The sequence below is a fragment of the Desmodus rotundus genome, chromosome 5 (genome assembly GCF_022682495.2).
Source record: "Desmodus rotundus isolate HL8 chromosome 5, HLdesRot8A.1, whole genome shotgun sequence".
Lineage (NCBI taxonomy): Eukaryota > Metazoa > Chordata > Mammalia > Chiroptera > Phyllostomidae > Desmodus > Desmodus rotundus.
In genome coordinates, this window is record NC_071391.1 from 35,719,595 (window position 1) to 35,733,742 (window position 14,148).

Consider the following 14,148-nt stretch of genomic DNA (forward strand, 5'->3'; position numbering starts at 1 on the left):
CCCACATATAACTTCTAAAATTCTCTATTCAAAAAATACACAATATTTGCTCATCTTTTCCAACCATTACGCCTTGGAAAATATCGGTTAGCAGTACCAACATTCAACAGTTAAGTAAAACTTCAAAAACTACTAATTTGTGATATTTTGTTTATACTTTTATTTGTACCTTACAAAAAGTATAAACTAACCAAAAGAAATGAATTTAGAATTGGAAGGTATTATAGAATTCATCTATTGGGATCTCTGATTTCACAGGATACTGAGACTCAGAAATTCACTGATTTTTCCAAGATTACACAGCAGAACCAAGACCTTACTCTCTATCCTCTGCCTGTGAATCCAGGGCATTTCCCCCTCTATCAGGTTCTACTCAATATCTGTCTCCCCTTACTTTCTGAAACAGTGAAGTGACTTTACACTTGTCATATACAAAATTAGGCACTTGGAAAATTAGAAAGTCTCTTGATCTACTTCCATAAAAGCACTGGTTTCATCTTCATTTCTTTAATATAATATACATGCAAACAAAACCAGAGACCCACTCTTAAACCTCAGAAACAAGTATAAGTAAAAAATCTTAGTACAATCTTTGTTAAGAATATGTACTAGTTTTTACAAAATAGTATTACTTTATAACACTGAAGATTAAGTAACAATGTATGAACCCTTACGCTATTAGTATATATTTAAGACCCCCAAAATGGTCCTATTTCATAGTGGAATATGAATAAGAGTTTTCTGCAATAAGATGATATTCCATTTTTAAAAGCACAAATTGTATTTTCTTCTAATACAAATAATAAATGGAATAACAGTACACTAAGGTAAAGGTTGAAAAAGGTTGCTGTGATGGAAAAAGCACCAGACTAGGATTAAGAAAACCAGGAATCTTCAATTTACAACAGAACAGCCACAGTTGACTACACTAATAGATTACATTTAAAATACGTTAAACTGTAATGGTGTGAATTTAGGAAAATTACCTACAAATGTGATGAGGCTACTCTAAAACATTTTTCCAGTGTTAAAAAAAATGCAGTCTCTTCATTTATAGTCAACGGTTAAAAGCTATGCCACCCTAAGAAAACAGCTGACAATTACTTTGCTCTACACTTAACCTCATAACAATTTTTCTTCTGATACGCACTTTCCAAAGCACTATTATCACTGGCAGTAAAAAGAGAAAACAAAAGACATAGCATTTTTTGAACAATTTTTTCAAGTATTTAGCCAAATAACTACAGACCACAAAAGCGGCTTCTGAAAACACTGTTCAAGAAGCAAAGTGTAGTCTCACTGGAACACTACAGAGTTACTGTTAAACATGTCATAAAATCAATGTAGTAGTTTGTCAATTATTTTGAAGAGAGGAGAGTATCAAATGTAGTAAGAATAAGACAGTTTTTAAATATACTGGATCCCAGTGTAAAACCTATCACTACAGTCTGAAAACCAATGGTATAAACTCCTCCTCATACATAAAACCTCTACACTAATCCTTTTAGTTGCTTAAAACACAATATTGAAAACTGAAAAATCTAGGTTCAATCCCAGCACTGCCACTTACTAGATGTGAGAAGTTGGGTAATTGCTAAAAAACTCATATTGCTCATCTCTAAATTGAGGTAGTGTCACCCATCATACCGGGTTCTTATGAGGATTTAAGAAAACATATGTAAAGCATTTTGCACTTAGTAAATGCTCAGTTAATAGTAGCTACACTTGATGAGTTTCCTGGTGATGTAGAACAGGTAAGATTTCCCAAGACTATATAAAGATAGAGGCTCCTTCCCTGATGACGGTTTCAATTCCTTTTAAAAAACAAAACCATGTAAAACTACAGAAAAAAAAAAACTGGAAGTGCTTTTGGCATCTTTCCAGACATAAGTTTAAAGGTTAAATTGTTACAACATTCTCATTATGCAACAGATATACACTACCATGCGTCAGTCTGTAAAAGATTATATTAGCCTATAGTGCTGGAATTTGGGGTAGGGATTTCTTAAAAATTACTTCCAACAGTCCTTTCATCTAAACAAACAAGTCTCAGTTCCAAAGCTCATCCATGTTTACAAGATCTCAAATTCTTCCTCTCAAATGCCAAAAACAGTAAGACCACACTGCTTAAAATGCATTTATTCTAATGGCTGTATGTTATCTTTGAGAAGATATCACCATTGCAACAGATGAACGGCACAAAAAAGATGTACATCAGGGTATGCCAAAGTGGGAGTAGTCAATCTATGAAACCGCACATCACTCATTCTTCTGAGAACTCGTCTATTACATAAACACTCTTTTAAAAGTGCAATATAATTAGTCTGCTATTTCACAAAAGGTACTTCTGTATTTCTAAAAAGCTTCCTGTATTTTAGGAATTCTTTCCAGATAAAACTTTTTTCCCCCACCCTGGAAGTCAGCATGCTTTCAAACAGGCAAATTCAAGTAAGGAACCGAAGCGGTAAAACCGCACTCACTTCCTCAGCAAACCTCGCTTTCTGCTAACGTACCTGTTCTCTGGAAATGCAAGGCAACGAAGGTCTCCTGAACATTTTGCAACTTCCATAGTAACCGGCCGAAGTTTCCCCGAACGACACGCAGCTGGACCTCCTGCGGGGTCTAATCACAGGCACTTTTTCTTCCCCCGCACCGGACGACGGAGGATGATGAGGCGCTTCCCTGATTTGAAAGAAGTTATCCAACCCCAGGGCCAAGAGGCAGCCAGCGCCCCCGACCAGGCAGGCCAGCAGCGGCCGCAGGGCCGAGGGCAGCGACCCGAGGCTCGTGGCGGCGACCCACCAGACCGAGCTGGAGAAGAGCAGCACCAGGACGCCGTGCCGCAGCCTCACCCGGTGCGCGAGCGTCAGCAAGCCCACACAGCTCAGCACCAAGAACAACCTGCCCGCCGCCGCCGGGGGCGTGTGCGGGGCCGCAGCCCCCGCGTCTCTGTCCCCGCAAGTCCAAGACCACCACTGCCACACCAAGAAGTCCCCCAGGTAACAGCTGGCGGGCAGCGCCAGCAGCCACCAGCAGCCGCTGCCGCTCCGGCCCGCGCTGGCGCCCCGCTTGGCGCGGGTCAGGAAGCAGGTGAGGAAGAAGAAGGCACAGGCGATGCTGAAGAGCGGGCTGAGGCTGAGCGAGCAGACGCGCAGCAGGGTCCACAGCCGGGCAGCCCGGGCAGCCCAGCTCTCGGCCCCCGAGCCGAGCAGCAGGGCGAGGACAAAGACGGCTAGGGCGCCCAGCGCGAGGCGCGCCCGGGAGAAGGGGGAGCGGCGCCGCGGCTGCTGGGGGGAGGCCGGCGGCAGCAGCAGCTCCACGTTGCAGAAGCGGCAGAGGTGGAAGAAGAAGCCGCGCGGAGGGTCCTGCCGCAAGGGGCTCACGCAGCTCTTCACGTAGCCGTTCCTCAGACTCTCAGGGGGGAAGCCGGCCCCGTCCGGCGGCTGCGGGTACCGCATGGCTTTGGCGTCTCGCTCGTCCCTCCTCATGGCCGGGACGGGGGTGGCCGCGGGGGCTCAGCACGCCCAGCTCGGACCTCTGCGGCCACCGGCGCTCCCTCAGCCCCTGCCCCTGCGCTGCGGGCGCCCTCCGGCTCCGTAGCGCGTCAGGGCTGCGCCCGCCGCCGCGGCCCGGGGTCTCCACCGCGCGGGCGGAGGAGCTGCGGGGTCCGCGACATACTGGCTGTGGAAAGGGGCGGAAGGGGCTTCTCCTTTTCCCTCAGGCACCTCTCGGGACCGGAGACTCTTAGGTGCCTCCCAACTCCCGCGGGCTGCAACAGTTACCTCGCGGCCCCAGTCTGGTCCGTTGGGCGCGCGAGCGGCAGGCGGGCGCTCCTCCCCCGCGGCTGCCCCGCCGGGCGCGCGCCCCGCCCGCCGCCCGCGCGCGCCCGCGGCCCGTCCTGCTGCCTCTCGCCGGCCCGGCTGCCGGCTGCCGACGCCGACCAGGGACCCGGACGCTTCAGTGGGCCGCAAGAGGGATGCGGCCAGGGCTAGGAGAGACAGGTGGGGTGTCCCCTTCGGATAGAAGGGGGCAGGCCCACCATGCTGGGACCCCCGGCACGCAAGTTCCCTTTGAGGGTAAGTCATAGACACCCTGCCTAGCTCCCTCAGGTCACCACCACTCGAGTCTTGGGTAAAGAGGGCGTTTGTGGGTCCGCACAGGGAGTGCCTAGTGGGTAAACCAAGTTGAGGGGAGAGGATGCCATCAGCCCCTAACTTCCTGCCACCGGTTCACGATGGGCCCTTGGACTGCCCCGGCAGAGCTGTGACCTGGTAAGGGCCAGCAGCCACCACTACGTGCACGGAGAAGAAACCCTCAGCACTGTGGCTGGGTCTGTCCCTAACAGCAGGCCAGGACCGTTGCAGTGTCTGTTAGGGAGGACCGTGCATGTACGGTGAGTGTTCTCTGGGAGCTTCCAAGTACATATTATTGAGCTTGTCTTCCTCAAGAACCAGCTTCGCGGGCGAGGGACTAACATCCCATCGTGCGCTTCGTACCCTTGCCATCCATACGCAGTAGTTTACAGCTGTACCCCACTCAGCAAGCTTGGGAAAGTTATGCTGTCGTGAAATTATGTCCACATCAAAGACTTTTTCACTGTAACCGCATGTTCTAGAGATGGGACAGGGGAGGGTGAGGAGACATGTCCAACACCATTGCCCGGTTTGGATCGGTGCCGAGAAAGAAGTCCAATAAGGTGCGATCTGTGAATTACTAGTGAAATTGGCCATCTGTAGAAAACATTGACTTGAAAGAGGGGAGAACTTGCTGAACCAAAGGGACTGCTCTGGAATCTAACCAATCATAACTGCCTTAGAGAGCGAACTGTGTTTCCCTCCACCAAAACTCTCCTTCAACCTCATGACAGGGCCGCATTGCTCAAAGAGCTAATTCCACATTTTTCCAGGGACATGAGAAACCTTACTGTGTGGTAAATCCCACGAACAGGCCCATTTTTCACCAATTAATCTCTGCCCATAGCCATGACCTAAAACAGACCGTTTTCGTATATGGTCATAGTTCACATACATAGCTGAAATCACTGAGAAATTAGCACAAGAATTTGACCAAGATGGAAAAAGACTAGAATTCCCTTTCCTTTTCTGTCTTGTAGATAAAGGAAAACATTTAATAGCATCTTCAAATTGATTACTCAAATGCTTGTCCTAAAAGATAAAAATCCTAAGGGTCTTTTTCCACCATGACAATTGAAATTTTTTTTTAATCTCATTTTAACAGAACTCAGCAAATACATTTTTAAAATATGTGCAGAACTCATCATTACCAATAAAAAAAGTAGGAAGCTTAATGGATACATTTTGAGCTTATACAAAAAGGCATAACGAGAGTAGCCTGAACATTACTGAATTTGCTCATAAATTCTCATAGGAAATAATAATTGACTTGAAAATTAGAACAAATCCAGATTAAAGTTGTTTTTTTAAAACATTGGATTGTCATCTGAGGTAGGATAGGCATAGTAATGGAAATAATAGTGGGCTGGAAATCCATTTCACAGGTTCTAGTCCTGGCCCAGCTAGCCATTCATGCCTTGGCATTAAGCAAGTCACCTAACTTTTACAGGCTTCACTCTTCTCAATTGTAAAATGAAACAATTTAGTTTTGTTGACCTTTAAAGTCACTACTAGTCTTAAAAAGCCATGGTTTCTGAACTAGCGGTACATATACCCTTTCATATTAGTGTTTTGGTTTTCTTTATATATATATATATATATATATATATAACACACACACACACACACACACTCAGAAGCAGAATTGCTGGTTCATAAGACTGTTCCATTTTAATTTTTTGAGGAACAGCCATATAATTTTCCATAGGGGCTGCACCAATCCACATTCCTACCAATAATGCAGGATAATTCCCTTTTCTCCACAACCTCACCAACACTTGTTTTTTGTTGCTTTATTGATGATAGCCACTCTGAAAGATGTGAGCTATCTCATTATGGTTTTACTTTGCATTTCCCTAATGATTAGTGATGCCAAGCATCTTTTCATGTGTATGTTGGCCATCTGTATGTCTTCTTTGGAGAAGTGTCTGCCCATTTTTTAATTGGATTGTATGGTTTTTTGGTGTTAAGTTGTCTGAGTTCTTTATAAACTTTGGAAATTAAACCCTTATAGAATGTATCATTGGCAAATATCTTCTATTCAGTAGGTTGTTTTTTTCATTTTATTGATGGTTTCATTTGCTGTGCAAAACTTTTTAGTTTGGTGTAGTCTCTATGTTCATTGCAGCGTGATTTACAATAGCCAAGACATGGAAGCAACCGAAGTACCCACCGATAGATGAATGGATAAAACAGTTGTGGTACAGCCCTGGCCAGGTGGCTTAGTTTGTTGGACCTCCTGTACACCAAAAGGTTGCAGGTTCCATCCCCAATCAGGGCACATAATCTAGGTTGCAGGTTTGATCCCCAGTTGGGGCACATACAGGAGACAATTGATCGATGTTTCTCACATTGTCGATGTTTCTCTCTTTCCCTTCCTCTCTAAAATCAAACATACCTTCAGGTGAGGATTTGAAAAAAAAAAAAAAAACCAACCAGTTGTGGTACATATATACACAATGGAATATTACTTGGTCATAAAAAAAGTGAAATCTTGCGCTGACTGGTGTGGCTCAGTTGATTAGGCATCATCCTGCAAAGTAAAAGGTCATAGGTTCGATCCCTGGGTGGCAGATTTGATCCCTGGTTGGGCTGCATATGAGAAGCAATTGATCAGTGTTTTTCTCTCACATTGATGTTTGTCTCCTTTCTCCCTTCCTTCCCTCTCTCTAAAAATAAATAAAATCTTTTTAAAAATGAAATCTTACCATTTGCTACAATATGGATGAACCTAGAAGGTAATATGCTAAGTATAATAAGACAGAGAGAGACAAATACCTTTTGATTTCACTTATATGCGGGATCTAAAGAACAAAATAAATGAACAAACAAAACAGAAACAGACTCATAGATGCAGAGAACAAAATGATGGTTGCCAGAGGGGAGGAGAGTTGTGGGGCTGAGGGAAAAAGGTGAAGGCATTAAGAAGTACAAATTGGTAGTTGCAAAATAGTCATGGGGGTGTATAGTACGGCATAGAAAATATAGTCAATAATATTGTAATAACTATGTATGGTGTCAGGTAGATACTTAAATTATTGGGGGAACCATTTTGTAAATTATGTAATTGTCTAACCACTATGCTGTATACCTGAAATAATATTGAATGTCAAAAAAAATCTATAGTTTCTGTATGTCCAAAATACAGGGGTGAGCAAAGTATATTGATAATAAATATACAATAATTAATAAATAATAAATAATAGCACAAGAATAAACTCTTCCATGTACTCACAACTGTACACCTACTTTTGTCCACCGCTGGATATAGGCATCCTTCAGACCCGTGTTTCAGATTGCCAAGAGCAACCTTTGTATTATTTGCACCACCAAACTAAAGCAAACTCTCAATGTTGACAAATAAAAATAAAAGGATTTATATCAAAGGACTGTTGTCTGGAAAATAAAATGCAAAGCTCTCTTTATACTTCCCAATTCTCCCTTAGCCTTCTTTCAGCTGTCTTCCCAGGGCTCTATAAGGCAAAACCCCAGCTTTTTAACTTACCTATATTTGGAGTACATCCTGCTGAACACCAACTCCAGCACCTGAGAGGATTCTAAAATGAAATGTAAGGACGTGACCAAAGGCCATCAGTTTACTTAACTAAAAATATGCACAAAAAGAATGAGCTAGCTATGTTTATAGCAACTCCCTTCTCTGTTTACAGTCTTTGTCAAAGATTATTAGTAGACTGCATTTCTTAGTGTTCAGATTATTTAATTATTCTTTTGCCAGAGTTAAACAACCAATAGAATTACTTAGCTCTTGCCTTTAGGTTTGAGAATAGATTACCAATGTCTGTCGTGAAAAAAAAGGCCTAAAGTCATAGCATACATTTGACTTCCCTCAGTACTTTCTACCCAGCCTTTTTCCTGATTTTTCTTTCCCCCACATTTTGACCCATGATGTCTGCACTGGAATCATTCTCCCAGTGTGATGATCCATGACATGGAACCCTAGAACTTACCACCCAGATCCCGAGGATTCTGGTGCAATATAACCCCTGTGTAGTCCCGTATTCTAATAATGGGGTCCTTGCCCTCAGGCTCCAAAGACCTATTTTTCCCATGTGCTCCAGTTAATAGCATGAAAATTTTGTTTTGTTCTCCATTTTAGGTACCCACACCAATAAACTGGCAGTGCCCCTCATTCATTATAGAAGGACTAAAACCCTTCCTAGGTCTTTCCAGTCTTAGAGCCAAAAGCTCTGCCCCTAAATACTAGTCTAGTAGCTAATGACCCCATTGACAAACATTCTAGATGTCACTCCCTTCCCATGTGTCTGACCGTATAAGTGCCAGTTGAGATGTCCTGTTATTGGGCTCAACCCAACTGTTAGAACACTCACTTCCTCATCTGAGACCTCTGGTACTCGACATTGCTGAGTTGGAAATTGCCCTGTCTGTGAATTCCCTTGTTCTCTTCTTGAACCTTCATCCACAGAGAAGCCGAAATAACAAATGCACCTCATAACAGGTCTCAGATCTTCCTCCCTACCAGCCCTATCTTCTGGTAAGTGTAACTCCTCATCCTTATTCTTGTGCTTCCAATCTTTTCTTTTCTTTTTTTTTTTTAAGAAGATAGGATTATTTTGCCCTGGCTGGTGTGGCTCAGTAGATTGAGCACCAGCCTGTGAACCAAAGGGTCGTCACCAGTTTGATTCCCTGTCAGGGCACATGCCAGGGTTGCAGACCAGATCCCCAGTAGGGGTCATGTGAGAGGCAACCACACGTTGCTATTTGTATCCCTCTCTCCCTCCCTTCCTCTCTGTCTAAAAGTATATAAATAAAATCTTTTTAAAAAAGAAGAGGAAGGTCGTGCTATTTCTTACATGTAAAATCCAGACATAAAGAAAATCCATTTCTAGAGCAGTATTCCCAGAAATTCCCTTCCAAAATTAAATATTTTTAAGTGGATCAGAAGCTGCGTGTTTGGTGACTCTGTTATAGTTAATACAGAATACAAGTAGAAATGGGTGGTACTGAGGGTTGGGTGAGGGACAGAACTCTGCCCATCCACTATCACTGTCCCATGATCAGGCCCATGACTCCTCAGGATGGTTTATGCAGCAGCATCTAAAGATTTGCTCAGAGCAGTTGAAAAGCTGAGAGTAATAGTTACCAGTTCTTTAAGAGCTTTTTTTTTTAAATTACTATTCCCATTGAAGTGGAGGTGTCTAGGACCAGGCCTGACAGTGGGCAGCTCTCTGACATCTCCTCCTCTGACCCAAAGCCTGTTTTTGGAACCCTTGGGCAAGAAGACAGGGAGAGGGAGAAAAAAAAAGAAAGATTTTAAACTTCTGAAATAGAGCATAAAAAGTGGATTTGAATTGGATTTGGGAAAATGCGTAGAACTGAATACTCTTTCTAAAGTAATTTTTCAGAATTCAACAAATTCAGCCTTAATTTCTCAGGGATAATGACTTAGATCAGTCTGACAAATTTTGAATATCAAAGTTTTAGGAATAGCCAGTAAATTCACCAGTTTTGTTGAGATTCCAAATTCCTAAAACTAGAGCCTTTCCTCAAGATAAGTGAAAACCTGAAAAGGTTTTGAAAGAATGAAAGAATTAACATTTACAATCTCTCATTTGAAAATAAAAACACTGGCTTTCTTTTCTCTGGTATAGAAAGGATCCTTCTGTTTTCAGTGTGCAGTGGCAACTCCGTTGCCTAAGTGCATTAACAATAGCTATTTCCCTTCCAACACTCATCTCAGAATCTGAACCTCACTTTGACTCATTGTTTAGCTCATCTCAATAATATTTATTGAGTGCTCACTATCTGCAGAGCACTGTGCTAGATGCTACTTAGAACATTAAAAAAACTAAAGCTCTTTAGAACTATCTTCCTCAAGGGCAGTTTTATGTGGGAGGGCAATGCACATAGGCTATTAAAGAGCACAAGAGACTATTTGATAAAAACTGTGGGGAACAGTGCTTCAGAATTACTACAGAAGACAATCGTTCTTTTCCCAGCTTCCCACTATGCGACTGTCTCAGCTTGTTTTCACAGTTTGTTTCTCCTTCTCTACCAATTCCAGTTCTCTCCTCTGTGTCTGTCTGGACAGCTGTCTTCCTGTCTCTCTCTTCTCTCCCTGCCTTCTCTGTTTCATCTCTGTGTTTAATTCCCTCACTTCATTTCCTCAATTGTCCCATGTACCACACCTCTCCACCAACATTTAATCTCTCTCCTTTAATGAATGTGTTCTTTCATTCAATATTTATTAAGTGCCTGGTATTGTGCTGAGCACTGTACTAGCTGACAAGGAAACAATGATGGAAGGTGTGGTTCCTGCCCTTCAGGGTTCATAGTGAAAGCTAGAAAACTATAAAAGGTTGCTAGAACCCAGTGTGATAGAAGCTGTAATGTAGAGGCAAGTAAACTCGGTGTACTCTGGAAGCTCAGATGAGGGACCCCTAACCTAGACCAGGGTGGGAGTATCTGGTACGGAGTAGTGCTCTTGAGAAAGATTTTTGGGCTTGGTATTAAAAGATGAGTAGAAGTTATTTAAATAAAGTAGGGAGAAAAGATGACCTGGGCACAGGAAGTAAGCAAGCACAAAAATCTGGAGGAATGCGATTATGGTGCATTTGGATAATTTCAAATGCCCTGTGGCTGGAGCATAAAGCATGAGGGAGCAAAGAAAAAAAGTATAAGGTATGAGGAGGCCAGAGACATGGTATGATCCTAATATGGAACTGGAGTTTACTATCTCCAGTTACTATCTGTTAGATAAAGATGTATGTTGTTAGGATATTTCTTTATTTACATGATGGACAAGAGATATGACCACCTTTTCAATATACACTTTGAACACAAGAATTCTGTCTTATTCAATCTTAGCTCAATCACCATGCCATGCTTAGCAGATCACCTTCAGTTGATACTCAAAAACATTTTAAGTGTTTGTATTTCTCAAAACGTTTTTTAAAAATCAGAATTTTTAGTTGTGTGCCCTTTGATTTTTGGCTTTAGTCAATGAATTTTAATAAAAACACTTAATTTATAATGTACTACAAAAATTTTCCAGATTATTGAAAAATATTTTTCTTAACATCCATTTACACAAAATCAGTAAAAGAACCCTTTCTCTTAGGTTTACAGAAAACATTATACATAAAATAAATGTTTAAGAGATGTGTGGGTGAACTTATTTTTAATTCAAGTGATGGTACCTGGATTTCTTTTGCTATGAAAGAGTATATTCTACTACTTTAAGAATTTTCCCTTTAATATCTCTAGTTTTCAGAACAACAGTTGTATCTATGCCATAAATCCACTATACTTTAAAAAAACAGATAAAAGTATTACATCTATAACTGCTAATCTGAAAAATCCTGGATTTTTTGTATTAAACCTAAAACCTGAACGTTGAACAATAAACAGCAATGCAAACTCTTTCCAAGTTTTCCTGCTCCCTCCTTAGACAAGCAGTAGTTTCTTCAGCTCTGGCTATCCCAGCAGATCTGAAGGATCACAGCCACGACGGTGGCAGCCTACCGTTGACACTGAACTTGTGGTTAATTGTGGAGTTCTGCCACAAAACCACCTCACTACCACAAGCTGGATTCTTGCCCAGGAGAATGACAAACTGCCAGACCAAGCAATATACAGGAGGTAAACTGCCTTTTACCCCAGACAGCAGTCATTTCTAGATTCCAAATGGAACCAGAAGCAAGGAACACCAAAGAAAAATTTAGAAGTATGCTTTCTCCACTAAACCTAGTTAGAATGTATTCACATTGTTTTGCAAGAGAAGCTCAAAAATATCCATCCAATTCATTATCTAGCATCATCTCATCAATAAATGTGAAACTATTCATTGGGAAGTTTTTAAAAATAAGCAGTGGGATTATAAACAAAATTATAGTTATATTACTGTTAACTGCTAAGTGAGCCATCTGCATATGATCATTGCAAATAGGAGCAAATAATGTGTCTTTGTGTGTGTTACTAAGCTGTACACAGCAGGATGGCAGCTCTGAGAACTTTATTTGAAAGGTAGGCAGCACGCTGTGAAGGAAAGAAACTTTAGCAGCAGTCAGATCTAGTTACCCTTTGTAGCCGCATGACCTTGGGGGTTACTAATGTCTCATATTACCTACCTCACCTACGAAATGGGGATAACAATGTCCACCCCATAGGGTTATTGTTATGAAATTAATATATAAAATGACTAACAATGATTAGATACTTGGTGAATGTGAATTTTGTTTATTCTTACACCCTAATCCTCTTTCTTATCCCTCCCCACCCTTTCAGGACTTTCCAGGATCCTATTTATTATGAGTTTTTCCAAGGAGACCCCCAGGTTATATCATCTGTTCACCTTGGTTTCAAGGCTTGCTTTCAAAGCTATTTTGTTCAACTAAGTTTTTGTCTTCTTATCTATGCAATGAAATAGGTAAATTAGCAGCTCTCTTTCATCACAAGGCAAATGCTACAGAGATTTTAATGTGTATTGTAAATGCAAAAAAATTAATTCATTAATGTTTAAAGGAATCGCTGCATATCAGTATCATAATTTTGTGGGCCTACACATCTTATATCTCATTCTGCTGAAAAGGTGTTGATTTTTGTGCCTATATGTGGTAACATGGAGTAACAGGAAAAAAATCAAAACTTAACAACCCATTTTGTGCATAGTACATTCAACATAGTGAAGACAAGAAAATATCTATGCTTGCAAAAATTTATTCATTCATTCAGCATGTGCCAACAATTGCCCTAGATACTAAAAGTACAAATATGAATAAGATATAGTGTCTGCCCTCAGTTTAGTACAGGAGAAAATATGTAAACAAGTGCAGCATGGTGTGAAATGCTCAAATATAGCTCTGACCAAGTATAGTGGTGAGACAAAGAGAAGTTCACAGAAGAAAGATATTAGCCTGCATGTTAAAAAATAAATAGAGGTTTCCCAGGAAGACAAGAAAGTAGAGCATTCCACTCAGAGGATACTATTTGCAAAGACACAGAGACATGAAACAGCATGGACATTTCTGGAACTGTAATCAGGTTGGTATGACTTGGGATGGAGGGAAGAAGGGTATGGAGAAATGAGGCTGGATGGATGGGTGGAAGTTAAATCATGAAGAGCCCTATAGGCCTTCCTGAGCAGCCAGGAATTTATTCTGTGAATGATAAGGAACGGTTAAAGGTTTTTAATTAGGGAACAGGCATGACCAATTTCTTTTTGGCATGCCTAATTTTAATTGCATATTTCAAATTTCAGTGATGGTACTGCATGAAGAGTAGTTTGGAAGAATGTGAAACCAAAGCCAGGAAAATCATTTAAGAAACCATAATAATAGGCCAAATGAAGATAGAGTTCTGTAAGGCAAGCATAGTATATATGGAAAGGAAGGATTTAATTAATATATAGCAACTACAGAACTCTGATCAATTCCATAGAGGGAAAAGGGAGAGGAATGCAAAGGGAGTTTCCTAGGTCTAGCTTAGTTGACTATCTAAGAATATCTTGTGGTCATTAACCAGGATAAGAAGTACTAGAGAAGTCATTGAGAGTAAAGATTATGAAGTTTCATTTTGAACAGGTTGAATCCAATTTGAGGATGTTTCTTGGCATTTGGATGTATGAGTCTGAAGTTCCAGAGAGCAGTCTGGACTAAAGATACAGTTTGGAAGCCTGGGGTGGAACCCTGAGAGGAAAATGAGACATGCCCCAGAAGAGTATGTAGTGTGAGAAGAGGATCAATGTCTGAACTCTGAGGAATACCAACATATAGAGGACAAGGAACAAAGAGTTGCTCAAAAGGATGACTGAAAAGAAAGTGGCTAAGTTAGAGAATTAGGCAACAGTGGTGTCATGTACCAAAATATGGAAGTTTTAAGAAGGGGACAAAAACCATAAAATGCTACATTCTAAAAAGATGGGACAGGAAAGTATCCACATCATTGTCAACCTTAGGTGGAACAGTTGCCATGGGGGAAGCAGAAGCCAGATTGCAGTGGATTGAGGAATGAATATTTATGTTAACATTAAGAAAAG

General features: G+C 41.4%; 1 protein-coding gene across 1 annotated transcript in view; it reads right to left on the reverse strand.

Annotated features, from left to right (window-relative positions):
• PDE3B (phosphodiesterase 3B) overlaps nucleotides 1–3,811 on the reverse strand; it is a 153,449-nt gene extending 149,638 nt beyond the window's left edge. The window contains exon 1 of the mRNA XM_024558827.4: nucleotides 2,514–3,811. Within this exon, the coding sequence (XP_024414595.3) occupies nucleotides 2,514–3,488 (975 nt within the window). The 5' untranslated portion in view covers nucleotides 3,489–3,811. The remainder of the gene's footprint in view (nucleotides 1–2,513) is intronic.
• Nucleotides 3,812–14,148: the final 10,337 nt, after the last annotated feature.